The following is a 26388-nucleotide window of genomic DNA, read 5'->3' on the forward strand; positions in this document are numbered from 1 at the left end:
TGGGGTGAACCACTGTGATGCTCTTTCCACAGCAGAGCCCAGAGGCCTGGGGGAGTCCGGATCCCGGGTCTCACTTCCACCCCCAAACAGAAGCTAGTTTCAAATCCACACACACTGAGAGGCCAGAGTTACTGGCCCTGAAGGCTGACCAACAGTTCTGATAACCTGGGCCAGAGACTGGATGCATTTTCTTTCGACCGTATTTCACTTTTTTTCCTCTTTCCGTATTTTGATGTACTTCACAATTCATCTGGCCATTATTCTCACAGGGACCCCAGGACTGAAGGCTCCTTCCCTGACTACATACATATAAAGCCTCACCCCGTGCTTCCTGGTTTCACTCGCCATAAGTAAGTTTTCAGGGCCTCTGAGCCTAAAACAGTCACCTAATTATAAAACAGATGTTTGATTATAACACAAGCCTTCCGCTAAGATTACTCATCAGAAAGGTAACCCATGGGGACATTAAGAGTTTTCTGAAATGAGTTCCAGACATTTTGACTTTAAATCCATGTCATCGTTGCCCAATTTTTAAGTTATCTTTTTAAAAAGTCACTGGGAAAATAAGTGATCTGGGGGTCCCAAAGATCGGAGCAGGTTGACCAGGATACTTTTTGCCTTGACCTAGAAGATTCTCTGGGTCACAGGCCCTCCTGGAGCTCCGAGGGTAGTGGCATTCATTAATGGTGCTTTTCCTTCAGGCAGATTTTCCCAGTTTTACACAGTTCAACTCCCAAACCAGAAATCCAACTCTGCTTCCCATTCAGCTAGGTTTTTGGAAAGGACTCTCCTTTCCTCACTGGGGCGGCGCTCACGGCATCCTGTGGGCTGGGCCAAGCAAACAGATATGAGCATGATTTCTGGGGAAGTTGATTGCTCCTTAGCGGGGCCCACAAGCCTTGAGAAGTTCCCAAGAGTGCCCCTCCTTTGGCTAGATTTAAGTCCATTTCCTCCTGCCAAGCCCTTAGCAGAAATTAAGAACAGCTGGGCACCGTGCTATTTTCAGTAAACTTTGCAAATAGACTCACTGGTCTGGCTACGATCCTCAGGGGTGGCCCCTTTGGCCCCTTGTTCTTTTTGAGAAGACTAATGGCTGCCTGAGGGCCCAGTGCCTCCCCAGATGCTCAGAGCGCTTAAAGGTCAAGTCCAAGGAAAGCAATAAGATAGGGACTCTCCAGATCTAACACGTGAGAGCAGGTGCCTGAGAAATTCTCTGTGGCTTCCTCTCCCTTCCTGGGAGCAGAGGGGTGAGATGGGGCCTTGCCAGCCGGAGCGCCCTGCTGGCACCCAGGGGACTAGGAGGTCTCTGTGTGGCCCCGTCTGCTCCTGGCCTGGGTTTGGGGACACTCAGGATGCGCCCAGGTCCTCCCTCCTCCTGGATTCTCCCAGCTGCCCCCTCGTGCACTCCTGCTGGGTTTCTGTCCCCGCTTCTGAAGCATCCACCCCTGATCCCAGCTGTTCCTACTCCTCCTCCAATGCCCTGCTGAATAAGAAAGGAAAAAGCCTGCCTTTCCTGTCTTATTTTTTTAATTTGTGCATTTTTGTTTAAAACTTTTTATTTTGTGTTGGGGGATAGCCGATTAACAATGTTGTGATAGTCTCAAGTGAACAGTGAAGGGGCTCAGCCGTGCATATACATGTATCCCTTCTCTCCCAAACTCCCCTCCATCCAAGCTGCCTCATAACATAGAGTTTCTTGTTCCTTTTTGTCTTTACTTGGCCTTATCATGGCCTCTGGAATTGAGTAGACGGGTCCTTCAGTGGGCTCTATGAAAATGAAAGTGTGAGTCGCTCAGTTGTGTCTGACTCTTTGCGACCCCGTGGACTGTAGCCCGCCAGGCTCCTCTGTCCATGGGATTCTCAAGCAAGAATACTGGAGTGGGTTGCCATTCCCTTCTCCAGCGGATCTTCCTGACCCAGGGATGGAACCAGGGTCTCCTACATTGTAGGCAGATTCTTTACCGTCTGAGCCAATGAGCCCCTCTTCCTGCCAGGCTCCATCCCCTCTCTGCCTACTGACCTTCCACCACAAACCCCTCTGAGCCTCAGTTTTCTCAGCTGTAAAATAACAGCTCAGTGGGACGCCCCTGGTGGTCCAGTGGCTGGGGCTCTGCACTCCCTACTCAGGCGCCCCAGGTTCTATTCCTGGTTGGGAAGCTGGGTCTCACATGCCACAACTAGGGATCCCTTGAGCCGCAACTGAAACCCAATGCAGCCAAATATATATATAGTGAAATGATCTGCTGAAACTACCCAGTGCCCACCCTGAGAACTGGGGCAGGAATGCTGGGCGAAGCTGCAGGACTTTGTGCTGGTCTCCCATCTCCCTCCCCAACCTTGTCTCCACATCTTCCCGCTTCCCTGCCCTCACTCAGGGCCTTGGCTCCAGGGGGGGAGACGGACCAGCTGCGAGGGCACAGCTGGCATCCAGGGGCTCAGGGGAGCGCTCTGCCTGGCCCGCCTCTCCTGCCTCATAAATGCACACGTGGGTCCGGCGTTTATGGGCAGACTCACCAGCTCCAGCAGGAGAGCCTCCAGCAGCCTGTGCCTCCCAGAGCAAGTGACAGTCTTGAAAGGAGGGAGCTGGAGGTGGCAGCTGGCCCCCAGACCTGTCACTAGGAGGCACATGGCCCTCATGGTGTCCTCCGGGGAGCCTAGCCTCCTTTGTCTGCTTCGAGGGCATCCCACCACCTCTGGTCCTGACCCACAGCTGTCAGGCTGTGAGGATCTCAGCCCAGGAGCTCCCAGGGGCCACTCTGCCATCACCCGATCAAGGGTGATATAAATGGCCTTGCCCAGCTCCCCTGTGCCCACATTCTCAGGGTGGCTTCTCTGTGGCCCGGGTGTCCAAGTGTCCATCCCTGCCCTCACAAGTGTCCCCACCTGGTCTACAGCTGAGGTCTTGGCCCCAGGGCCCTCTGCACTTGATCCCAGTTGATCCCGTCTCTTTTGGGGCCTCCTGGTGTGACACTGTGTCACCTGGAGGGACCCCAGCCTGTCCCCACCCTAAGGTTAAGTCCCTCTTGAGAAGCCTCACTGCTGTGCAGAGGGAAAGGCAGTCAGGCCGTGAGGCTGATGGAGACTGTCTGACACGAAGCAGCAGGCACGGAAGACAAAAGAAACAAACGATTCCTTAAGATCCACAGCCAAAACAAATTGCCGTAATTAACACGTGCCACTGCAACCAGCTAGCGGCTGAGACGTGGCTGGCGTGAGGCAGAGGCGTGAGCCGCAGAGAGCACGCACTCCAGTAAAACGGCAATAAATGGTGTGGCTGTGATGGAACGCGTTTCAATTTGGTTCCAAAACCTTGCTTAAGTGCTTTTATTGTTTCTGTGTGAAAGAACAGAAAAGCTGTTTGGAAACGGCTGCTAAAGACACCACACCACCCCTGTCTTTCTGACCCCCTAACCCCCACCTTGGGCAGGTTCTGTGGCCCCTAGGATGGCCCCTCCAAGTTCCCAGGGCACCCACGCTCCCCTCCAACAGAGCCTTGGCACCCAGGTGTCCCCTGGGCTTCTCTGCCTCCGGGGACGGACGGAGTGCTGCCCATCTCCGCCCTACCCCCAGGACCCGCCCCTGGGACCCTGCAGGATACACAGCAGGCACCAGGTGACAGCCAGCCCAGAATAATGACGGTCATGGAAGCAGCACTTTATAAACATCAAGGGGACCCCAGAGGTGGCTCAGGGGAACCCTTGCTGGACCAGGGAAATTCCTTAATAGAAGAGATCGTATTAGAAAGTTCCCTCGGTTCGGTTCAGTTCAGTTCAGTCGCTCAGTCGTGTCCGACTCTCTGCGACCCCATGAATCACAGCACGCCAGGCCTCCCTGTCCATCACCAACTCCCAGAGTTCACTCAAACTCAAATTAATACTAAAAGCAGGAACAAGTTCAACAGAATCTTATTTTCATGGGAGGAGGGATGGGAGGGGTGATTTGCCATCTTGTGGCCACCGTCACCCTTCTGGGGTTTGTTCCACATGAAAAGGATGGCCCAATAGCAGACATAAGGAAACCAAACCGGACTGATAAATGTGAGGCCAGAGTGGGGAGGGATGGAAGCCCCCTGGGCCTGGGGGTGGCAGGGCTCCTAACCCAAGCCTTTCTTGGATGCCCCCAAGGGGAAGCAAGGAGCGTGGGCTGGGAGCTGTTCCTTGAGGTGCCATGCACCCCCCACTCCCCCACCCCCGATTTCACGAGATGGAGTGCATGGCTCTTGTTTTGGGGAAGCCATTCTGTGACCTTCTCTTCCTCCTGCAGGCGTGGTGGGGGACGTGAAGGGTGGAGGATGGCGTGGAGTAGCTGTCATCTCCCCCCATGCCCACCCTGGAGGGGTCAGTCCTCCACATCTGTAATGTGGTTAGAGGGGGTGGATCTTCCAGGCCCCTCCTGAGAGGTCGGGCACAGGGGGTAGCGGGGGGACCACCTGCAGGCCAGCTGGCAGGAGCCTGGCCGTCTGGCCTCTGCAGACCCCCTCCACCTGGAGCCCCAGCCTGCACCCAGCAGACCAGAGCTGGAGCCTTGGTCTCAGCTCCTCTGAAGAGCAGCCAGCTCTCAAGGCTCTAAGCACATGCCATCTGTGATTTAGTAAGTCTCCTCCCACCCTAATTCAATGTAAAAGAAAAAAAATTCCTTCTTATGGACCTCATTCTTATTTATCCAAACCTACTCCTCCAGCTCCCAGTAAAGGAGAGGAATGCACTTTTGTGTGCCTGGGCCCGCAGCAGGGAGGACACTCGTGTCAGCTATTACTCTGGGACCAATTTGCATACACTTTGCCACCGTCAAGGACATTCTTGGCAAGGGAGTGAAGTGAAAGTCACTCAGTCGTGTCCGACTCTGTGACCCCATGGACTATACAGTCTATGGAATTGTCCAGGCCAGAATACTGGAGCGGGTAGCCTTTCCCTTCTCCAGGGGTTCTTCCCAACCCAGGGATCAAACCCAGGTCTCCTGCTTTGCAGGTGGATTCTTTACCCACTGAGCCACCAGGGAAGCCCCCAAAAAACTGGAGTGGGTAGCCCTTCCCTTCTCCAGGGAATCTTCCCGGCCCAGGAATCAAACCAGGGTCTCCTGCATTGCAGGTGGATTCTTTGCCAGCTGAGCTACCAGGCAAGGAAGCCTTTTCACTAAAAGCCACCTGCTGCAGAAAAGGGGATACAGCTAAGCTCGCCTCGGGTGGAAGAGATGAGGAGGTGGTAAGATGGTCTTCAGGAAACTTCAGCTCTCCCAGGCCCTGGCTGTGTGGCTCAGGGCAAGCTACCTGAGCTCCAGAAAGCCCAACTCCTCCTGAGAAAAGTGGGGTCTTCTGAGGACCCACTGAGATGACGGGGAGGCCCTCGGCTCGGAGCTTGGCAGAGGCAAGAGTTGAGAGGGGGGTTTCCAAGGATCAGCCACAGCTCGGCTGTAGCCCCTGCTGCATCTTCTAGGGTGTATCTTCCAGCCTCCTCTGATGAGAGGGATGGAGACTTCTCACCAGCCTCTCCCCTACTGCCCCCAAGTAATTTCCTAATTCTCATCAGCACAGCTGTTTCCATGTCTCCTGAGATGACCCCAGGCTCGCAGCTACCACTCATAGGGTCACTCATGTACCAAAGCAGGAAAGTTAGAAACCCAACTTCTTAAGAAAAAATCCTACAGGGTACTCATGAGGAATCCTCACTACAACCTTCAAGGTGTGGTTTCTCCCCATTTTACAGATGAGCAAACTGAATGTTGACATGGCTTAATAACTTGCCGGCTGTCTTCCAGCTATGTCTGATGAATTCCACATCTCTGCTCTTCCTGTTTATAATTCTGCCTGCTGCTCATAAATTTCAAAATCTCAGGAGTTAATTGGGGTGAAAGTGTTGGTCGTTCAGCCATGTCTGACTTTCTGTGACCCCAAGGGCTGTAGCCCGCCAGGCTCCTCTGTCCATGGGATTCTCCAGGCAAGAATACTGGTGTGGGTAGCCATTCCCTTTTCCAGGGGATCTTCACAACCCAGGAATGGAACCTGGGACTCCCACATTGCAGGCAGATTCTTTACCATCTGAGCCAACAGGGAAGCCCTCAGGAGTTAATTATTACACAAATAAACAAAACAAGCAAGAAACAGTAAATTGCTCTTTAGACTTTTTTGTTACTTCAAAACTTATGCTTAACTAGGGTTGGGTTTATATTAAAGCTGAGCTGGTCTAGTAGATCTTTTTAAAGACTAATAAGTGAGAATTTCTGTGTGGGCAAAAGTGACGGCAGGGCCCCTCAGCTCTCCGGGCTGTGACTGCTCATTGGAACAATGGAAAGGTTGAACTCTTGTTGCTTCTTAGTCTCTGATCTTTCCTCCCAGTCACGTGCCAGCTGAGAGTACTGGGTGACTCTCCTTTCCCCTGAACTGGCCACCAGATAAGCCTCACTTCCAGCATTTGTTACAGTCTGGTACCAGATGTCACTTGGACCTCTGGACATCATTCTTAGGAAAGGAGATTTTTTTTCTTTTGCTTTTTTTTTTTTTTAGCTCCAGCTTAGCTTTTCCCACTTACATCCTGAACTGTGAAAATGGACTGAGCAGACAACAGAGAATTTAAAATGAGCCGGGGGAAAAAAAATCCTGCGACAATAAATCGCATCACAGTGGCGATCTCTATCTAACCAGAAAATTCTCAGCCCAGACAATGGCTCATTTATTTCCAACAATATTCAATACAGCGGAATTCCAGGCCCACAAAAGGATTTCTACAGATTCTTGGAGTTGCTTGCAAAGGGGTTTAACCTACATAGAAAAGAGAGCTGTTCAATTATAGATTCCCAGGCGTGAGGGAGACCTTTGTAAATAAATTGTAAGGTGGTCTGCTGAAAACGTGGCTTCCTCCCTAGGGTGGGGGCGGGGGGGGCATCTCACCTCCTGACTGTGCAAGGCAGAGGCGCCAGGCCTCACCTGGGGAGGGTGTTTGGGTGAACATCTGGGTCGAGATGTCTGCCGGCAGGGTGGGGAGCAGAGCCCGCTACCCGAGGATAGGAGCCCCCTCTCCCAGGCCCTCAGCTGATACATTTTATGAACAGCCAGGCAGGGCAGCCTCGCAAGACTCCTGGGCTTTACAAATACATTTCAGATTCCACGGTCAGCCAGATCGTGTTCTGAGCATGGGCGGGAAAGAGGTGGCAGGAAACAGGAGGGCAGGGAGGGGTCTGGAAGCAGCCTTCTAAATTTAACATGCAGTTGCTTTTAGGCCAAGTGGATGAAGAGTAAATTCCAGCGCTTAAAGCTCTTATCTTTGTTTACCATTTCCCCAAACAGTAAGTGACCTGGGCTCTGCTTTCAGCCTGAATTAGCAACCAAGATGCACGCAGGAATGAGCGATGGGATGCTGGGGGCTGGGCCAGGGGGCTAAACAGCGCAAGCTGACCACTCCCGACATTTGCCCGAGTGACCCGACGTGACGTCGCAGGCCGTCCCTGGGCAGGCGAGGGCCCGGTCATGATGTGTCAGACCATCCCAGATGGGGGAGCACATGGAGCCTTCCACCTCCTTGATGAGGGAGCCATAAATATCCTAGAGCGACCTTTTCTGATGCTCAATAATAGCTTTTCAACATCTCTCCAGTGGGCACGGAGCATGGCTGCTTTATTGCTGACTTCTAGTCATTTGAAAATTCCTCCATGTATGTGGAGGCAGAATTTTTTCTCTCTGGGACTTACCATCGGGCTTGGTTCCCCCCTAGTCACTGCAGGAGCAGCATGTCCTTTTTGTCACACGCCTGCCACTCAGACAGGTGGCCGTGCCCTTGCGTCTCCCCGTGGTTGGCCCTGACTTCTGTGTGCCTCACTGAAGCGAGTCGGTCCACTTTTCTCGTCCTGGCCCCACCTCTCCCCCTGCCCATCCCTCAGCCTCATAGATGCTGACTTTGGCCTCACCTTTCTCCCCAGATGACGGCCCAATGGCCTTTCCAGCCCCTCTGCCACCTTTGCCTGGACAGTCCTCACATTTCAGTCCTTGGCTCCACGTTGGCCGGCGGTGCCCTGCTTTTCTCCCCTGCCTCCATACCAGTGGACTTGTGCACCCACTATGGGTTGAACTGGACACCATCGCCTGCCGGGGTCCCCAACGCCGCCCTACCAAAGCCAAGATCTTCCTGCAAGAGGCAACCCCACCCGGGGCCATTCCGTTTCCCTCATTTTTTTTTTTTCTTTCTTTTCAGCCACCCCGGGATGAAATCTGAAAATCACTTTTATCTCTTGGTTCCCTGACCCCTTATATCCAGAGACTTGCCTGCCAGGCTAGTCATCCTTTGCACCAGTGACGCTGAGAATTATCTTGGGAGCTCTTAAAACCATATTAATTCCTGCGCCCAATCCAGACCAGTTAAAGTGGAATGTTTCTAAGTGGGGCTGGGCATCAGCTGAAAACAACCGGGAGGGGGAGCCACTGCTAACATTCCTTCTGTTTCTACCCCGTTTCCTGTTCTGATAGCTGACACTGTCCTCAGAGCTCATCACCTCTGCCTGGACTCCTGCAGTCTCCTGCTTTACTGCCTTACCTGCCCCCCCAACACTTCCAACTATCCCTCCATGTCATTATCAGGTCACAAGATACCATCTTCCGTGTGTCACCTCCCCGCATCAAACACCTTCAGTGGCTCCCTAGTACCAAAATAACAAATCTTTGAACAAGTAGACCGTTTCCTGAACATATAGTAAGTGGTAGGTATGGGACTGTACCCCCGACCCCAACACTCTGCTAAGTGCAGGTCAGGTACTCAATGTCTATATGAGGGGAGAATGAACAAAAAAAAAAAAATTCTCTACAAATTAATGCCATAACTCCCTTCACAAGGGCAGAGAAAATGGGCTGGGTGTTTAACTACCACTTACTAAGAGGATTATTTCTTTAAACATCACCTATAATCAACTGTGGACAATCCCGGCTAATGGAGAGAACTGAATCCTAAATATTACAACACAGCAGATAATTAAAAAACTTGAATCTGGTTGATCTGGGAATGTGTTTTACGCTTATGAGGGCTTGCGTCTGATAACTGAGATGATTTTAAAATTAGGTAATTAAATGTGTCTTATTTGTTCCTCCCCCTACCCAGTCCCCATACACACTCTAGGAATAAATAACTCAGCTCCCAAAATAATATGCTATTTTTTTTCTCTCAACCCTTTCCTGAAATAGAGATAGTGGTTACATTCCAGGGTACTGAAGGGGGCAGGCAGAGGAAAGAAGGCAGAAACCCACAGTGACAGTAAATAGAGGGGATGCGGTGGGGGGGGGTGTCAACAGATGGCCCTTCAACTGATCCACCGTTAAACTGTAGCGAGTACACACAACCAGCCTGCAAACTGTTCACAGTATCTGCTAAAGCTGACCACACACATCCCGTGACCCAGCAATCCACCCCTAGGTACATACCCAACAGAACTGTGACCTACGTTCACCAGAAGCCACATACAAGAGTGTCCCCCAAACTGGGGACAATGCCAATGTCCACCCACAGCTGGAAGGATGAACAGATATGGAATGGATACACAACTCCACACCATACCACCAGTGAGTCTCAAAGACACAACAGTGAACCAAGAAAGCAGCACAATAGCCGATGTTCTGGATGTTCCATTTACATCAAGTTTTTAAAAAGGCAAGATAACCTCTTGTTTTAGAGGTCAGGATGATGGTTACTTTTTCTGGGGGAGCAATGATGGGAAGGGTCACTGGGGTACTCGGGAGTGCTGGAACTGTTCTGCATCCTGATGTGGATGCTGGTGACGCAAGTGTGCTTACTTTGTGAAAATTCACTAAACACTACGCTTTTGTTTAAAGTGAAGTCGCTTGGTTGTGTCTGACTCTTTGCGACCCCATGGACTGTAGCCTACCAGACTCCTCAGTCCATGGGATTTTCCAGGCAAGAATACTGGAATGGGGTGCCATTGCCTTCTCCAGGGGATCTTTCCAACCCAGGGATTGAACCCAGGTCTCCCGCATTGTAGGCAGACGCTTTACTGTCTGAGCAGCTTTTGTTTGCATTATATTGAATACCTTCCTGTGTGCATGTTATTCTTGCCAGCAAATATACAAAGGAAAGTAAGAGAGGAAGGAGGAGAGGGGAGAAAGAGGAAGAGAGGAGAGTGGGAGGGTGGCAACGCTTGAAGGTAAAATCCTTGGAAGCTGAAGATCTGCGTTTAGTTCTCACTCTGCCATGTGCTAGCTGTGTGACCTTGGACAAGCCACTAACCTCTCTGAGTCTTTTATTTTTTTCATCTATGAAATAGGAAACAAAAAATGCCCTACCTGCTTCACAGTGCAGTTGTGAGGACCAAATGATGTAAGGGATATAAAAATTCTTCAGAAGGCAGTAGAGTACTGCAGGAGAGGAGTACTATTATTGTCATAATAGAGCTCTGCAGACAGAATTCCTGCAGAGTGTCAGTATCATCAATAAAGCTGAACCTGGGGCAGTCTGTGGGGAGGGCTGACATGGTGGCGGGCTGTGTGTGTGTGGGGGGGGTACAGGCAGGCTGGTTTATGGTCTTTCATTACATCTCCTCATCTAATCCCTTAATGGCCTAGGCCTCAGTGTACAAGAGCACCTGGAATAATCCCTGTGTTTATGTGAGATGGGTCTGTCTCATTCCTTTTAAAGTGGATATAAATAGACGCCACACACACCCTCCTAACTACCTTTCCTAAGGTAGGACGCTTGTCTACTTCTAAACCTGCCAAATTCTTTAGATTAGCATATGCAGGACTGTCTGGGTATTAGGAAGGCAAGCCAACCATGTAGAAGAACCCCCCTCACCCCCAACAGCTTTCCCCCCATTACTTCTTGCTCCAGGCCTGAAACAGCTCTCTCAGAATATCTATGGATGTCAAAGTTGAGCCAGAAGAACCCCAGTGCCCCAGTTTAAATGGGCCATGAGGAACCCAGGCCTGGGCTCAGCCTTGCCCTGGGGACTCAGCACTCTGCCTGGAGACTGGCTGCCAGGGGACTATGGGTTTTCTTCCGGGTCAGGGGGCAAAAGGGCAAAGTGAGAGTTGCCACATTTTCCCTGGGAGGATTCCATCTTGTGGTCCACGTCCCCTGGAGAATGAGCGCAAGTGGAAACCTTGAGTCTTCCCGGGTCCCTGTCGTCCCTTCTGTCCCTAGGCTTGAACTCCCTAGTCCTTATCTTATGGGACGCTGGGGTCCCAGCTTCTAGTGGGTGGGGGCTGACCTGACCCCACCCACTATGTGCAACACCAAATCTGGTGCACGTGTGTAAGCACTTAGCAAAATCTTCTTGGGAGGAACAAAACTGAGGCCTCCCCCACTTCTATTTCCTTTAGAAAAATAAGAAAACATAAATTTTTCTATTAGATCCCTGAGCCTCCAGGAAAAGTCCTTTCGAAAGCGACATTTTAAGTTTCTTTTCATCGTTCTACTCCACATGGTATCAGCACACACCGAGTGAGGCGCACATGCAGGTGTGAATGATTCAGTGTGTGTGCGTGTAACGTGCAGAGAAAATGCTACACAAAAATCCAAATGTAGCAAAGTGAGCTTAACAGACAAGGACAGTATTTCCCACTTTTAAAAGTATTTATCAATAGAGTTTCCCTAGAGTTCCCTGTGTGTGCTTGTGCTCAGTCGTGTCTGACACTTTGTGAGCCCGTGGACTGTAGCTTGCCAGGCTCCTCTGTCCATGGGATTTCCCAGGCAAGAATACTGGAATGGGTTGCCATTTCCACCTCCAGGGATCTTCTCGACCCAGGGATTGAACTCACATTTCTTGCATCTCCTGCTTTGACAGGTAGATTCTCTACTACTGTACCACCTATCAGATTTAGCTACTGCATTTAATATTGGTTTGCAGACCCTAAACCAAATGATAGAAAGACCAAGAGACTGAGCAACTTAGACATAAAATTAGCAGTTATTGCCCATTGAAAAATCAAATATAGATGAAAACATCTCTCTGAAAATGAAGGAACTCTGGATTGAGAATGCAAACCATAAGGCATAGATTCCATTCATTTTTTGTTTCTATTTTCCCCCAATATTTAAGATTTAATCAATATCTCCCAATATTAAATGTTAGCAAATATTTAATATTTATTTTCAACCGTCTAAGAGTATGTGCGTGTATGCTAAGTCCCTTCAGTCATGTCTGACTCTTTACAACGCTATGGCCTGTAGCCCTCCAGGCTCCTCTGTCCATGGGATTCTCCAGGCTAGCATACTGGAGTGGGTTGCCATGCCCTCCTCCAGGGGATCTTCCCAACCCAGGGATCGAACCCATGTCTCTTACGTCTCCTGCATTGGCAGGCGGGTTCTTTACCACCACCACCACCTGGGAAGCCCATCTAAGAGCACAGTTACTTGTTTTGCAGAACTGGTGCCAGCTGAACGGGATTCTGTAAGATTGCAGAATGGCTTTCCTCCTTGACACATTCTTCCAGGGTGGTTTAACATGGAGAACAGAGGGCCTTGTGATGAAACGTGCTCCTGGCCTCTGAATATTATGTTTAAACAGAAGTCCTGTCTGCCTGTTTGGTACCTTAGTTTCCAAAGACCTTTCACCTTTACCATCTCGTTGGCTCTGCTTCAAGAGATGGGTGGGGAAACATCATGACCTGGAACTCAGAGACCAGGGGACCTGTTGATGTTGCCTTAGTAACTGGCCCAAGGCCAGGGCTGCTGGGCAATGGACGCAGGGCAGAACTCCTGGCAGGATGTGGTGACCACCCTGAGGCCTGGCCCAGGCCAGCCAGAGAGGCTGCAGGGGCATCCTCATGGGGTGAGAGGCAGACTGATTGTAAGGGCTCTCCCAACTCTTAATTCTGGTAACCTGGCCTGTGCTACAGGCTTTCGGGGGAGTGAGTTCCCTTGGGGATCCAATTTTAACATTATCTCTTGGAAACCCAGATGCTTGAAGTGCTTCCTGGCTTGAAATACTCTGTTCAGATCCCACTCCCTACAAGTCCCCCAACACTCCAGGCCAAGCAGACCCCCTCGGCCCTTGCCAGCACAGACAGAGGGTCTGAGCATGCTGAGGGGGACAGTCCAGGGCTGACCGGTGCAAATCTCAGCCTCAGCTCCCCAGGCTCTTGCCTGCAAGGCCTCGGCTTCTATTTAAACATCTGGGCCGAACTCACCAACCTTTTCTTCCAAGGAAAAGCACTTCCTTGACTAAAGTTTCCTTTCTTTCTCTTTTACTTCAACTAAATTCTACTCCCACCCCCATTTTAAAAAATATTTTTATTTATTTGGCTGCCCAGGGTCTTAGTTGCGACATGTGGGACCTAGTCCCCTGACCAGGGATCGAACCTGGAACCCCTGCATTGGGAGCGTGGAGTCTTAGCCACTGGACCACCAGGGAAGTCCCCCACCCCCATTTTTTTAATATGTCCATTTTTTTTTTCTAGATGGCAAAGAAAAACATGCCACCTCTTCCATTTCATTTTCCCCACCATGATCCATGCCTGCTGCCTTTCGTTCACGTCTGCCCCAGACCCGGGTGCCCTACACAGAGGCCCTTCTGTCTTCTGTGCCCAGAGCTCTGTTCTCCAGCCTCCAAGACATCCCAGAACAGCCCCTCTCCCACTCAGCCAGCCTAACACAACCATTTCGATACTTTCACACATCTCAGGCTTTCATAGGCTGTTCCATGCTCTATGGTTATTTAAATTTCTATCTACTACCTTAATTTCTTATGAAGGAAAACTTGAAGCTATATAAGTTGGAAGAATAGCTGAGTGAACCCCTGTGTACCCATCACTCATCTTCAACAAGTGTCAACGGTGGCCACTTTGGTTCCCCCGCCCTCCCCTACTCTGCCATTTTCTTTTTTGGTTTTTAAATCCCAGACATCGTCTCACATTTTTCATCTCTATTGTGAAGAATTTGGATTCAAGATTGCCGAGGTCCTTTTGGGTTCAGTTTGAGCAGAGGCGCAGGTTCCCTCCCAGGGAGTCCCCATTTGCCATACGCTTGCTGCCCTCTGCTGGCCGGATTGGCTCAGGACACCTCTGCCCTCGATGCTGGCCCAGATTTTCCTCAAAGAACTTAACCCAGGAGCGGGGGGAAAATCGGGTTCTAAGGTGTGAAAGGGAGTCTGGGTGGGTGGGTGCAGACTGCCTCACCTGGGTTTGATTAAAACACTGAGACCTGAGCCACCCCTTCAACCACATCCATACATCCACGCAGAAAATATCACTAGGGCAGGTCAGATAGTCTGCAGCGGTCTCACCCCCTTGGTTGCACAAAACCAGCATCCAGGCCCCACCCTGGACCAACAGTCAAACCCTTGAGGGGCCAGGAATCAGGCATCCTTACATACTAAAAGCCCCCTGGCTGCGTCTAATGTTCAAGCACGTCAAGAACTGCTGGGCCAACACGCTGATGTTGGTATGCATCTTGAGCCCAAAGCTAAGTAGTGATTAAAAAAAAAAGCTCATTGGGGAAAAGAACAAATGAAGACTTGACTTCACAATACAAATTACCCTTGGCCTATCTTAAAAAGTTCCCTTCCAAGTGCTGACAGCTTCCGGCCAGACACTTCTATTTGAGGAACCAATACCATGGACTTGTTAGGGATGCTACTCCTAGATCTGATTTCCTTTTCTTTTTTGAGATATAGTTCAACATTTGGGTGAACAGTACAACTGTTCTGTTCTGGTTTTTTACATGTCTGCATTTGTTAAGATTCCCTTCGTTGCAGATAACAGAATTCGGCTGTCACCAAGTTAGGTCAAAAATGAGAACTTGCTGGAAGGGTACTGAGATGCCACCCGCAGGGCAGATGGCAAACAGGACACAAGGAAATGGACTCTGTCCTTTGCCTCTGGTTCTTCACACATCTAATTCATCGCTTCTTTCTCATGGCAAATGTGTTTACTGCTCATTAATCCACACAGCGATACATGGCCACCAACAGATCATGACTCACCTGTGTTCAGCTTCCAGCTGCTGGAGAAAAACTCTTTTTCCTCTGCCTAGGTCCAAATGTCCAGGCTGACACTTTCACGTCAGAGCCCCACTCATGAGCCAATCAACTGTGGCCTGCAGGGCTGACTATGTAATTTGTCCAACCTGATGCCAAATGGAAAAAAGCAAGGGAAAGTGCCATTAACAGGACATAGAAAGGCTCTTCCTTTCTTCTCCCCTCTCTAAAATTATCACAATGCTTTTTATTTTCTATTTAACACCAGTCTAAGTAGAGACAACTCTAAATTTTAAATTATCAGTGTCAATTTGACCACTCATCTCTGGATCATGCAATGCCACTTTTAAATGGTAATATCAGAGCAGTTAACTCACATGCAGAACCACTGAAATTACATAACTAGTATTCTGTGACTCATGGGCCAGAAGAGATAAAGACAAACCAAACTCCTCAAGATTGGAAGGAAGATGAGGGTGTGCGCCAGGTTCCCCCAGAGTGTGGGGGCACAGGATGAGCTGGGAGAGTCAGGAGCCTGGGATCTCTGCCCACCTTCCAGCCACCAAGCCCACCTACATGATGGCACCCCTAGACCCCGGGGCAGGGTCTAGGGAAGATGAGCTAGGTGGCCCCCTCTTCCCAGATCCAGCCCCCAAACCCACAGTAGGCTGTCACCCCCCAAAGATCCTTAAACTTCTGTGCCAGGAAACATGCAGTATTAGACGAGGAGTGGGCAGAGCTTGCCCAGGCCAACACACAGCCACAGTGCTGCCTGCCCAGGGCAGGGACGGCCAACACCATGCCCACTCCAAGATGCTTCAGGGCGAATCACCCCATGCCTACCTTCTCCACACCTGAGCCTAGGCCCCTGAGGAATGGGGGGCAATGGTGGTCAAAGGGAAAGCAGAGAGGGGTGGCCAGGCTGGGCCCAGGGCACCAGGGGCAGGAGAACAGACAGTTGAGAACCCGCCCTGGGGAAGAAGCCAAGGTGGGAGCCCTCATGGGTGAGGCTCCAAGCCCCAGTGCACACTCCAGTATCCCCTCAGACTCTGCTCCCTAAACACAAATTCAAAGATATGATGATTAAGAATCTCTACAGGGGACTCCCCTGGCAGTCCAGGGTTAAGACTTCACTTTCCAGTGCAGGGGGTATGGGTTCCATCCCTGGTCTGGAAGCTAAGATACCACATGCCTCAACAGCCCTCCCCCCACCAAAAAAAAATATATATATATCAAAATATAAAACAGAAACAGTATTGTGACAAATTCAAAAAAAAAAAAAAGAATCATCTCCACTTGGCAACCACAGAGCATTAAACCCCAAGCATTAGATCCTCTCTCCCCAGTCACGTGTTTATCAGGCTGGCCCTGGTGGCCTGGGAGGGAGGTGGAAGTGTGGGGTCAGGAGATAACCTTCTAAAGAAACAGTTCCCAGAAATGAAGATGGAGAATGTTGGGAAAGCCAACTGTTTTCATTTTTGCCTTTCAAATTTGTAAACATTAGGCTGCACGTGTTTTCAGCAACTTGACTTTGTGTGTGTGTATGTGTATGTTAGTCACTCTGTCGTGTCCAACTCTTTGTGATCCTGTCAATTGTAGCCCGCCAGGCTCTTCTATCCATGGAATTCTCCAGGCAAGAATACTGGAGTCGGTTGCTATTCTCTTCTCCAGGGGATCTTCCTGACCCAGGGATCCAACTCAAGTCTCCCTTGTTGCAGACAGATTCTTTACCATCTCAGCCACCAGGGACATTTTTCATTCAGCAGTATTTTATGCACTAATGGCTACCTTATATTGAACAGCTATACTCTAACAGATTAGATTAGCTAAGGTTTTTACCATGGGCTTCAGAACTCCATGTGTTCTGGCCCATCACTCTCCCCTCTGCCTATCTGCCCCTCACACACTAAGCACCTCCTCCCACCCAGACCTATGCATTTGCTCCTGCCAGCGTGGTTCTCTCCCTCCTGGGGACAGCCTATTGGCCCTACCTTAGAGTTTCTGTTCTGTCCTGGTGCGTGATGCTGCCCAAGGACAGGTGTTTCTAAGGCAACCCTGATGTTGCTGATCCTGGGAGTTCTCTCTTATAATCACTGGTTCAGATCCCACACAAGGCGGCCACTGCAGGCTTGTGAGCAGCTCCCAGGGGTAAAATGGGGCCTACAGAATGGACTTGCCCCAAATGCTGCCCCCTGCTGTCCTGAGAGGAGAAGACAGAAGCGAGCCAAAGAGAAGAAAAGTTCTCCCAAATTGAGGACTTCTCTTTGAACATCATTAACTGATTTATGACTTCCCAGGTGGCATTAGTGGTAAAGAACCCACCTGCCAATGCAGAAGGCATGGGATATGTGGGTTTTATCCCTGTGTCAGGAAGATCCCCTGGAGGAGGAAACGGTAACCCACTCCAGTATTCCCATGGATAGAGGAGCCTGGTTGGCTACAGTCCATGGGGTCACAAAGAGTCTGACCTGAGTCGGACACAGCTTAGCTACTGAGCATGTCCACAACTGATTTAAAAAATGAGACTGTCATCAAGCACGTAACTTCACTCAAGTGCTGTAGGGAGTGGACAGACAGGACAGGAGAAATGGTGGGGGGTGGAATATCCTCCAATTAGCAGAGCAGCTAACAAACTTCGATAACCCTGCACTAACTCATCCCACCCACAGGGGTGCCCACACTAGCTTCTCAACATCCCACCAATTCACTATCACCCCTTCCTCGCATAATGGGGTGATGGCAGAGAGTGACAGTGTCACCCCATGGAAGTCATCCAGGGGATGTTAGGGCTCCCCAACACTGGGTGCTGGAGTTGTGCTTCTCCACACCTTTTCCCTAATCAATATTTTTCAGCTTTTTATAACCTGATGAGTGAAAACCGAACCTCATGCTATCAATTTGTATTTTTAATCAAGGCAACTCATACATGTTGCCTCTTCATTTCTCTTAGCCACTTTTCTGATGAGTTTCTTTTCTTACTGATTTATTGTAGCTCTTGGAGTTTTTGGGCTTCCTGCATAGCTCAGTTGGTAAAGAATCTGCCGGCAATGCTGGAGACCTGGGTTTGATTCCTGGGTTGGGAAGATCACCTGGAGAAGGAAATAGCAACCCACTCCCATATTCTGGCTTGGAAAATCCTAAGGACAGAGGAGCCCGGCAGGCTACAGTCCATAGGTCGCAAGAGTTGGACATGACTTAGTGCTATTTTTCTTTTCAAGTTTTTGTTACCATTGATCCTTTCTAGATGCAGCAGGTTTTTGTTTTGCTATTTTACTATTTGTCTTTTAACTTTATGATGTGCCCATTACTACCCTGTGGCAACCTCCCTGAGATTTGCTGGAGGACAAGTGTCGACAAAAATAATAAATGATCACTAATAAGAATAGAAAAGAGTTTTATTTGAGCCAAACTAATCCAGAAGCCCGCTTCCCAGATTACTTTGAGAAACTGCTCTGGAGAAGTAGGGTTTTCAACCCAGTTTTATGTCTCATCAGAACAAAGAACATTAAACAAGTCAGGGTTACATTTCTTCAAGGTTTCAAAAAAAAAAAAAGACCAGCGCATACATAGCAAGTCAACATGGCCTTGGCACCTGGGAAGGGAGTCTTATCATCAAAGGAGAACCAGCATTGGCTTCCCAGGAAGAAAGGCATTTAATCTTTATTTTTAACACAGACATTCTTTACTCCTGGTCAATGTGCTGGTTTCTTTAATAATCAAAGCAGTTGTACAGTGTATGTTTGACAGGCCACAAAGGAGCTACTTTAGTTAGCGTAAAATTCACGTGAACTCATGTATAAAGCCAGAGTGACTTCCCTATATCTTGATATGAAAAAATTTCTATTATCATAAGGGAGTGTGTATAGTACGTAGTCTGCCACACCATCCGCTCTCAATAATCGCTAGCAGGGCAGCCACCGCCGTTGCTTTATAACACACGTCTGACACCCAGAGGCCCCGCAGTCCCAGGCCTGCTGGTCGTCAGTAACACGCAGCACCGTGAAACCAGTGTAATAGAATATGTAGACTGTTCTGCAGAGTGCTAATCTAATGCCATTTGGATGGGGTCATGTTTGATCTTGTGGGGTTTCCATGTAAGCGTTTGTGAGCCTTGAAGCTGGGCTCTAAAGTTAGTGGGAAAGACTGAAAGCTATGTGACTCGATCTAACTCAACGTTCCTCCTTTATCACCACCCCTCCATCAGCCGGCCCCTGAGTACTGCAGCCTCCAGGAAGATCTGCCCTACTTGGACATGGTGATTAAAGAGACCTTGAGGATGTACCCACCGGCTTTCAGGTAATTCTGCACCCCAGGTCTTCGGTCTGTCACCACCTGTATTGTGAAGAATGCTGGACCCAAGCTTCTGGAGGGGACAGTCTGAGTATTGGGGGTTATCTCTGGGGGGCACTGGACACCATGCCTGACATACGGTCACCATAGCAGTAAATGTCCGGCCTATATTCCTACATGTTAACTATCCTTTCAAAGCGTCAGTGCCGTTTTCTTAACACGACCTTCCTCCCCAACCCAAGCCAATCTCTTCGGCCTCCTAGCCTCAGATGCCTTTTGCTCTTTCCCTGGCCTGTTCATTCATTCCTTCACCAGCTACTTATTAAGCATCTACTTTATGCCACGCGCTGGGAAATCAGCCAAACAGATAAAGCATCTGCCTTTGGAGTTGACAGTCCAGAGGGGGATCATCCAAGGCCTGGGATGCCCCTTCATTCTCTCCAATGATCCACACCCCACCCCATCCTCAGAGCTCCCAACCTAGGACTTAGCGCTCCAGGAGGTCTGACGCAGCCAGCCTCACCTGTTCCCCACTGGCTCTCTCCCGGCCACAGCACTCTGCACACTGACTCTACTTCATATTACATTTTTGGACACTTTCCAACTGCTCTGCAACATTTCACCAACATGCATCCAGCCACACCAACCTGTAAATGCCTTGAGAGCAGGAATCAGGTCTTCTTCTTCTTTCAAATTCCCCCTAAATGAGATGCTACCAAATTCCACGCTCATTCGCCCCAAGCACAGTAAGCGAAGCACTGAGATGTTGAGATTTGCAGCAGAGAACAGACTCGTTCACAAGGCAGCCAAGTGAGGAGACAGAACACATCTCCAAGCCGCCTCCCCCACGTCAAGCAGCTCAGGTATTCATGGGATAAAGCGGCAGCTGAGGAGTCTGGGGAAAGGTAACCATTGGAAATGAGAAAAAGGTGAGGCAATTGTAGTTCTAAGCAAGTGCAAGGAAGCTATAGGTGTCTCCATGGGAAGCAAGTTCAGAATATGGCGGCCTTAGCGTCAAAACAGAAGATAGTTTTAAGCCCTCTGAGGTCAAAAGGTCAGCAAGAAGCCACTTGCTCATGCCCAGTTGGAGCGTCAGCGGTGTTAACCAGTCTTAACCAGCTCAAGCTCCAACTAGACACAGCTGTCTCCAAGTTCCTGAAAAAAAACAACTTGGGCAACATCTTACTGTTGAAGCTGCCTGGTCCTTACAGTACGTGCAGGTTGTTGTGTAGCAACAATTAAATCAAGCTCCATCAATGAAGGCAAGCTGAATGGATCTAACGAAGGACTACCCTTGGTTTCAGAGGCGGCCCATGGAGCACAGGGTCTTAACTTGGGTCTCCAGACCCTCAGAGTGTGAAACGTTGCCAGAGCTCAGGCTCTAGGAACAGAGGCAACCCAAAGCATGTAACTTATAAATTCTACTCTGCATCTCTAGGAAGCATTGTACCACATAAACCATATGGAGGTAACTTTTGCCATTTTAAAAAGAGAAAATGTGGATGATGTGAAGGTATCTCAAAATTATATTCCAAACTGAAAATATCCTAGCAACTGTGATTCTATATATTGTCCAAAACAATATTTAGACCCAGAGCCAAGAGAGAATTCCCAGGGTGTGAGTCAAATCACATCCTTGTCAAGCACACATGGTTTCAGTCTCGTGGTCCAGGAGCAGACAGGAACGCAAGGGCTCACCTCATTGCTCTCCTGACACCAGTATTAAGACCTGATCCTGGGACTTCCCTGGTGGTCCAGTGGTTATGATTCTGATTCCACTGCAGGGGGCACAGGTTCAATCCCTTGTTGGGGAACTAACATTCTGCATGCTGTGTGGCCAAAAAAAAAATACTTGATTTCACAGGCCTTACCTGACTTCCTTGGGAGCCTCAGAGCAAACTGTCATCCAGTCTATTTTTTGTTTTTTAATGATTTATACCAACTTCCTTCCAAGGGAACTGTGGGCGGCTGCTATACACATGAAATTCAAAATAAGACATTCAATGATATAACATATCAAAGACTGTTCAGAGGAAAGAATCCTTGACAGGACGCCAGAGATGGTGACAACTGGGGTCAGGCTTGGTGGCTGAGGCTCCCAGGAGAGAGAAAAACTGGTTGAGTTGAACCATCCTATTCTCTACTGGGAGGAAAGTGTAGAAACTGATCAAAGACACATCATTTCCTAGATCTAAAGTCAATCAAGCATTCATCACATGAGACCTTGCATAGATTACATGTTAAGCGACAAAGTCCACAGTCTCTTCCGCACTAAAATTCTGCAGGCAATTCTCCTCCTAATCCTTTATAAGCAGCAAAGTGTAAAAGGAAGTCAGTGAAGGCATTGTTCTGGGGAACCAGGATGCTGCGATCTCACCTGAGGGCAGGACAGAACCCAGAGTATCTAGATGGATTTGTTAAAATTCCCACTATATATATATATAAAAATAGATCCAGGCTCCCCTAAGGACAGAGCCAGTCTGGATGGAAAGTCAAGACCGTCTCGGTCCTGCCAAGTTTACTGTGTGATCCTGGGTAAGTTCCAGGCTGTCCTGTGCTTCTGTTTCCTGTGCCTTTAGAGGGCACACGATACCTGCTCTGCCTACTCTGGAAGTGTTAGGAGGATCAGTGAGATAGCAGACGTGGAAACACAGTACCCCTGCAGGCAGGGTGTCATGTGAGGTACGAAGAGCAAGAAGCATTTGGGTTGAATGGCCTCCACCCAGTCTGGCTCCAGTCTCAGGCAAGCCACCGTCTCCCTTCCTCCGGGCCTACTCCACTGGGGGTTTAAATCCGATCAGTCTGTTGACTTGTGTCATCAAACAACAGAGGTGAGAGAGGCAGACAAGAGGCCCATTTGCTTTAGCCCAGGCATAGGATTTGGGGGTGAACATAGAATTTTGCTTTTTAATTTTATTTTACTGTATTATTTTCATCTCAGAAAAACACTTGACTTTTTCCAAGGACTGACACATTTGACTGGTACCCTTATTCCTAAAAAATAGACCCTCAAAATTGCCTTTGTGGAAAACGTAACAATTCTCTTTGAAGAATTATTCATGTCGATCTAGGAATTTATGCAGTATAATTCAGCAGATTCTGGCCTGATATGCAGCACCAATATTTTGGCCACCTGATGCAAAGAGTCGACTCATTGGAAAAGACCCTGATGCTGGGAAAGATTGAGGGAAGGAGAAGAAGGGGACAACAGAGAACGAGATGGTTGGATGGCATCACCGACTCAATGGACATGAGTTTGAGCAAACTCCGGGAGACAGGAAAGGACAGGGAAGCCTGGTGTGCTGCAGTTCTTGGGGGTCACAGAGTTGAACATGACTAGCAACTGAACAAACAAACAAAAAATGCGACCTCATCTAGTCAGATAGGAGGCCGGATGATGTACAGAAGGGAAGGCCCCGTTTTCTGGCTTTTAGGGGGTCTTGCCTCTAGATCCAAGCTATTTCTGGTAACTGAAAAGGAAGGAGGTTGGGGTATACCCTTATCTGCTTCCCCAGGACTGAGGGTGTACACATCGGAGCCCCCGTCTGCTCTGATTAGAGCAAGTGTTTTGTAACCAGTTCCGAGCACACGATAATTGCATTTGTTGCTTAGGCTCTGAATGGGAGTCTCACAGTCCTGACCTTTCATGTTCCTGATATAGTGAAGGCTCATAACAGTGACAAATGCAGCAGGGAGCCATGAGTTACTCTTAATTTCTTTTATAAGCAGGAACGGGGTACAACAGTGATTTGTGTAATAACTTTATCTCCTCTGAGATATTTAGGGAAACCTAGTTCTGCAACCTGAAGTAAAAGCCAGCATAAATTATTTTTAATTTTTAAAGTAATTATTCATATTACCAAAATAAAATTGGTTATACTTAAAAAAAGAACCAAGAAATAAAGAAGGATCCAAAGAAAAAGTCGGCCCCCCTGGTCCCCCACCATCCTCCGCCCCAGCGCCATCCCTTACGAGAGGTCATGGTAGAAGTTTAGGTATTCTTCTGTAAACATTATGTTCATAGGCAGACACATATGATCTCGCCTTTTCAAATAAGATGTAAATGGTATTAAGCCGCTGTCATTTGGTAAAAGAAACAATCTGATCAAGATGCTTTCCTCTCTAGTAGAAGTTCTCCATAGCCACACAGACAATGAAGGGAAACAGATGTGCAAACCCTAATTTCCTATGGTAAAGCAAGGGTGTGGCCCCCGACAGGAATGGGAAGAAGAAGGCATGGTGGCCGGGGGACAATCCCTGCACGGCTTCCAATATCAAGGCTCTCGTGCACCACAACACCAGGCATAAGACAGGTTCTTCAGGCTGAAGGAAGGGATGGATGAACCTAGAGACCCCAAGGTCCAGAGCAACGTAGGGTTAATAGCCAAAGCGGGGGTGGGGTTGGGGTGAGGATTGGTCCCTGTCCGGGTCATCCCAGGAAGAAGGCTGGACCTCCCATCCGCCAGCCCCCTCCCACACTGCAGACCTGGGCCCCAGCACGGCCGCCCCCAGGCTCTCCATCTCGTCTCTGCTCTGCCTCAAGGCGGGGGTGACCCGTGTGTCCCCTCAGGTTCACGAGGGTGGCAGCACAGGACTGCGAGGTGCTGGGCCAGCGCATCCCAGCGGGCGCCGTGCTGGAGGCGGCCGTGGGCGCTCTGCACTATGACCCCGAACACTGGCCGAACCCCGAGCACTTCGACCCTGAGAGGTGAGTACTGCCCTTTCTAAAAGGGCTGGTGGGGAAGTGAGTGTGAGGATTGGAGGTAGCTGCCAGGAGACATAGATTTAGTGAAGTGCCCCCAAAGTCAAAAGCCGCGGCAATCAGAGAGAAGTTTTTGAGGCATAATTTCTAAAGGAACTAAGTGTACCATTTTTGAAGAGATCAAAACACAATCCAGAGGTTTAGCCATTTCCAGAGCACTGCGTGCAAGTAACAAGGCACTTTCAGATGGGTGTCCGCTGTTTGCTCACACCAAGAAACAGAACACCTTTCAGAAACGCATTAAGATTTAGCAGGCTATCACTTCCTTTTTAAAAAATAAATGCCTGTTCCAAAACAAGAGTATGAAAAATTTCTTCAGGAATTCATGAAGTCCGGCTATGCTAACATAGTAGATTTGAATGCCCACTTCTGTCCCCTGCATGGATTTGGTCCATTGTCTAAATTTCATTTCCAGACTCCCAATTTAAAATGTCTGAGAAGGCATCCGCGCTTCCTCCTCATGATCGTGGATGCATGCCGCTTCCTGGTTGATCTGGCAAGTGGGGGGCTGGCCAGCTGGCAGCTCTGTTTCCACCGTTAGTGGCTCCATCTTCCTGTTAATGCAGCCCCGACTCTACAACCCCGGTCCCTGGGAAACCATGGGCAGTGGGACCGAGATAAGCAACACTGTGCTGCTTAGCAGCTCCTGGAATTACGGTAGAGATCCAGACACAGAAACAGCAGCTGCAGGGTTTATAGTATCACCTTTGAAAACAAATGGCCTTGAAACAAAAAGGGCTTCCCTGGTGGTTCAGGCAGTAAAGAGTCCCGCATGCGGTGCAGGAGACCCGAGTTCGATCCCTGGGTCAGGAAGATCCCCTGGCGAAGGAAATGTCAATCCACTCCAATATCCTTGCCTGGAGAATCCCATGGACAAAGGAACCTGGCAGGCTACAGTCCATGGGGTTGCAAGGAGTTGGACATGACTGAGTGACTCCACTTGAAAACAAAAAGTGCCTTAACATGAAAAGTGGGTCAAGGGCTTCTTGGGCCCATGAGGCCCAGATGCAGTAATAAGTGTGCTGGCCACTATTACAAAATAGTGGTTGTCACCTAGCGTTACTGTCATGGAACACGTGTGACAAATGTTGTCATTTGGAGCTGAAGAAGAGCTTCCAGTGAGTCAAATACTGCCACTCCCAGAGGTTTAAGTTGCATTCTTGAACCAGAAAGGCAAATGTGGGAGGGAGACAGCTCCCATCATGGCATCAAGAGACAAACTGGTAGGACAATGCTGTCAAAGGGGGCTGGTGCCCAGGGACTCTGCTTAGGAAGTGGATGCCGGCCGGCCAGGGTTCCCCTCTGGCTGCTGGGGAAACTGGACCTATACGTGAAACTAGAGCTGTGGTTTCTTGGAGACTTTCATCCCGGATTCTAGTGAGTCTGAGGGCACATTAATCACGCAGTGAATTCATGAGGAGAGGCAGAGAGGGCAAAGTTGTTCCCGGTGATTCTTTGAATTCAACAGTGCATGGAGGGCTTGGCAGGAAGGAGGAGGAGAGCCCGGACTGAAGCGTGTGGAACGGTGGCCACCTGCTCCGGAGCCATGGGGACTGACGGGTCCAGCAGAAAACGACCCTGCAGACCCTGGGGTGCAGGGCGCGGGACGCAGGGTGTGGAGGGTTGAGGCCCCACCTGCCTGGTAGGAGGAGCGAGAAGCCCTGTGTAGGTGGCGGTGTTCCGCGCCCACCTTGACCGTGCCGCCCTGCAGGTTCACGGCCGAGGCGCAGCAGTGCCGGCGGCCCTACACATACCTGCCGTTCGGGGCGGGCCCCCGGAGCTGCCTCGGGGTGCGGCTGGGGCTCCTGGAGCTCAAGCTGACGCTGCTCCACGTCCTGCGCAAGTTCCGGTTTGAAGCCTGTCCCGAGACGCAGGTGAGCCCCGCCCGCTGCTCCGTGCGCAAGGGTACCCACCGCGCCCCAACTTCCCACTCCAAGAGCCTCCCACCCACCGCACCTCCTGCCTGCTCAGGCCGCTTCCCTTTCCGGAATGCCATCACTACCCCTTCCGCACCCCGAGTCTAATCCCATCCTCCGAATCCAAATTGGTGTTCCCTCAGACCCCAAAGTGGCCCCTGAGAAGTCCTGCTCACAGGGCGTCTCCCATTCCTAGCCCCACCCCAGGTGCCAGTTCCTCCAGGAAGCCCTCCCTGATGACTTTGCCAGCCACAGACCGCTACTTTTTTTGAAATCCTGTTTCAATGCACTCTGCTGTGGCTGGCAAAGTCATCAGGGAGGGCTTCCTGGAGGAACTGGCACCTGGGGTGGGGCTAGGAATGGCAGACGCCCTGTGAGCAGGACTTCTCAGGGGCCACTTTGGGGTCTGAGGGAACACCAATTTGGATTCGGAGGATGGGATTAGACTCGGGGTGCGGAAGGGGTAGTGATGGCATTCCAGAAAGGGAAGCAGCCAGTACCCACTTTCACTAGTGG

At 49.8% G+C, this 26388-nt stretch overlaps 1 protein-coding gene across 1 annotated transcript in view; it reads left to right on the forward strand.

The window, feature by feature from the left end:
- TBXAS1 (thromboxane A synthase 1) overlaps positions 1 to 26388 on the forward strand; it is a 172321-nt gene that overhangs the window by 144442 nt on the left and 1491 nt on the right. The window contains exons 10-12 of the mRNA XM_055421360.2: positions 19109 to 19200; positions 23765 to 23902; positions 25668 to 25830. Of these exons, the coding sequence (XP_055277335.2) occupies positions 19109 to 19200; positions 23765 to 23902; positions 25668 to 25830 (393 nt within the window). The remainder of the gene's footprint in view (positions 1 to 19108; positions 19201 to 23764; positions 23903 to 25667; positions 25831 to 26388) is intronic.

This window comes from Moschus berezovskii, chromosome 3, assembly GCF_049115385.1.
Source record: "Moschus berezovskii isolate FMDL1 chromosome 3, NW_MosBer_1.0, whole genome shotgun sequence".
Lineage (NCBI taxonomy): Eukaryota > Metazoa > Chordata > Mammalia > Artiodactyla > Moschidae > Moschus > Moschus berezovskii.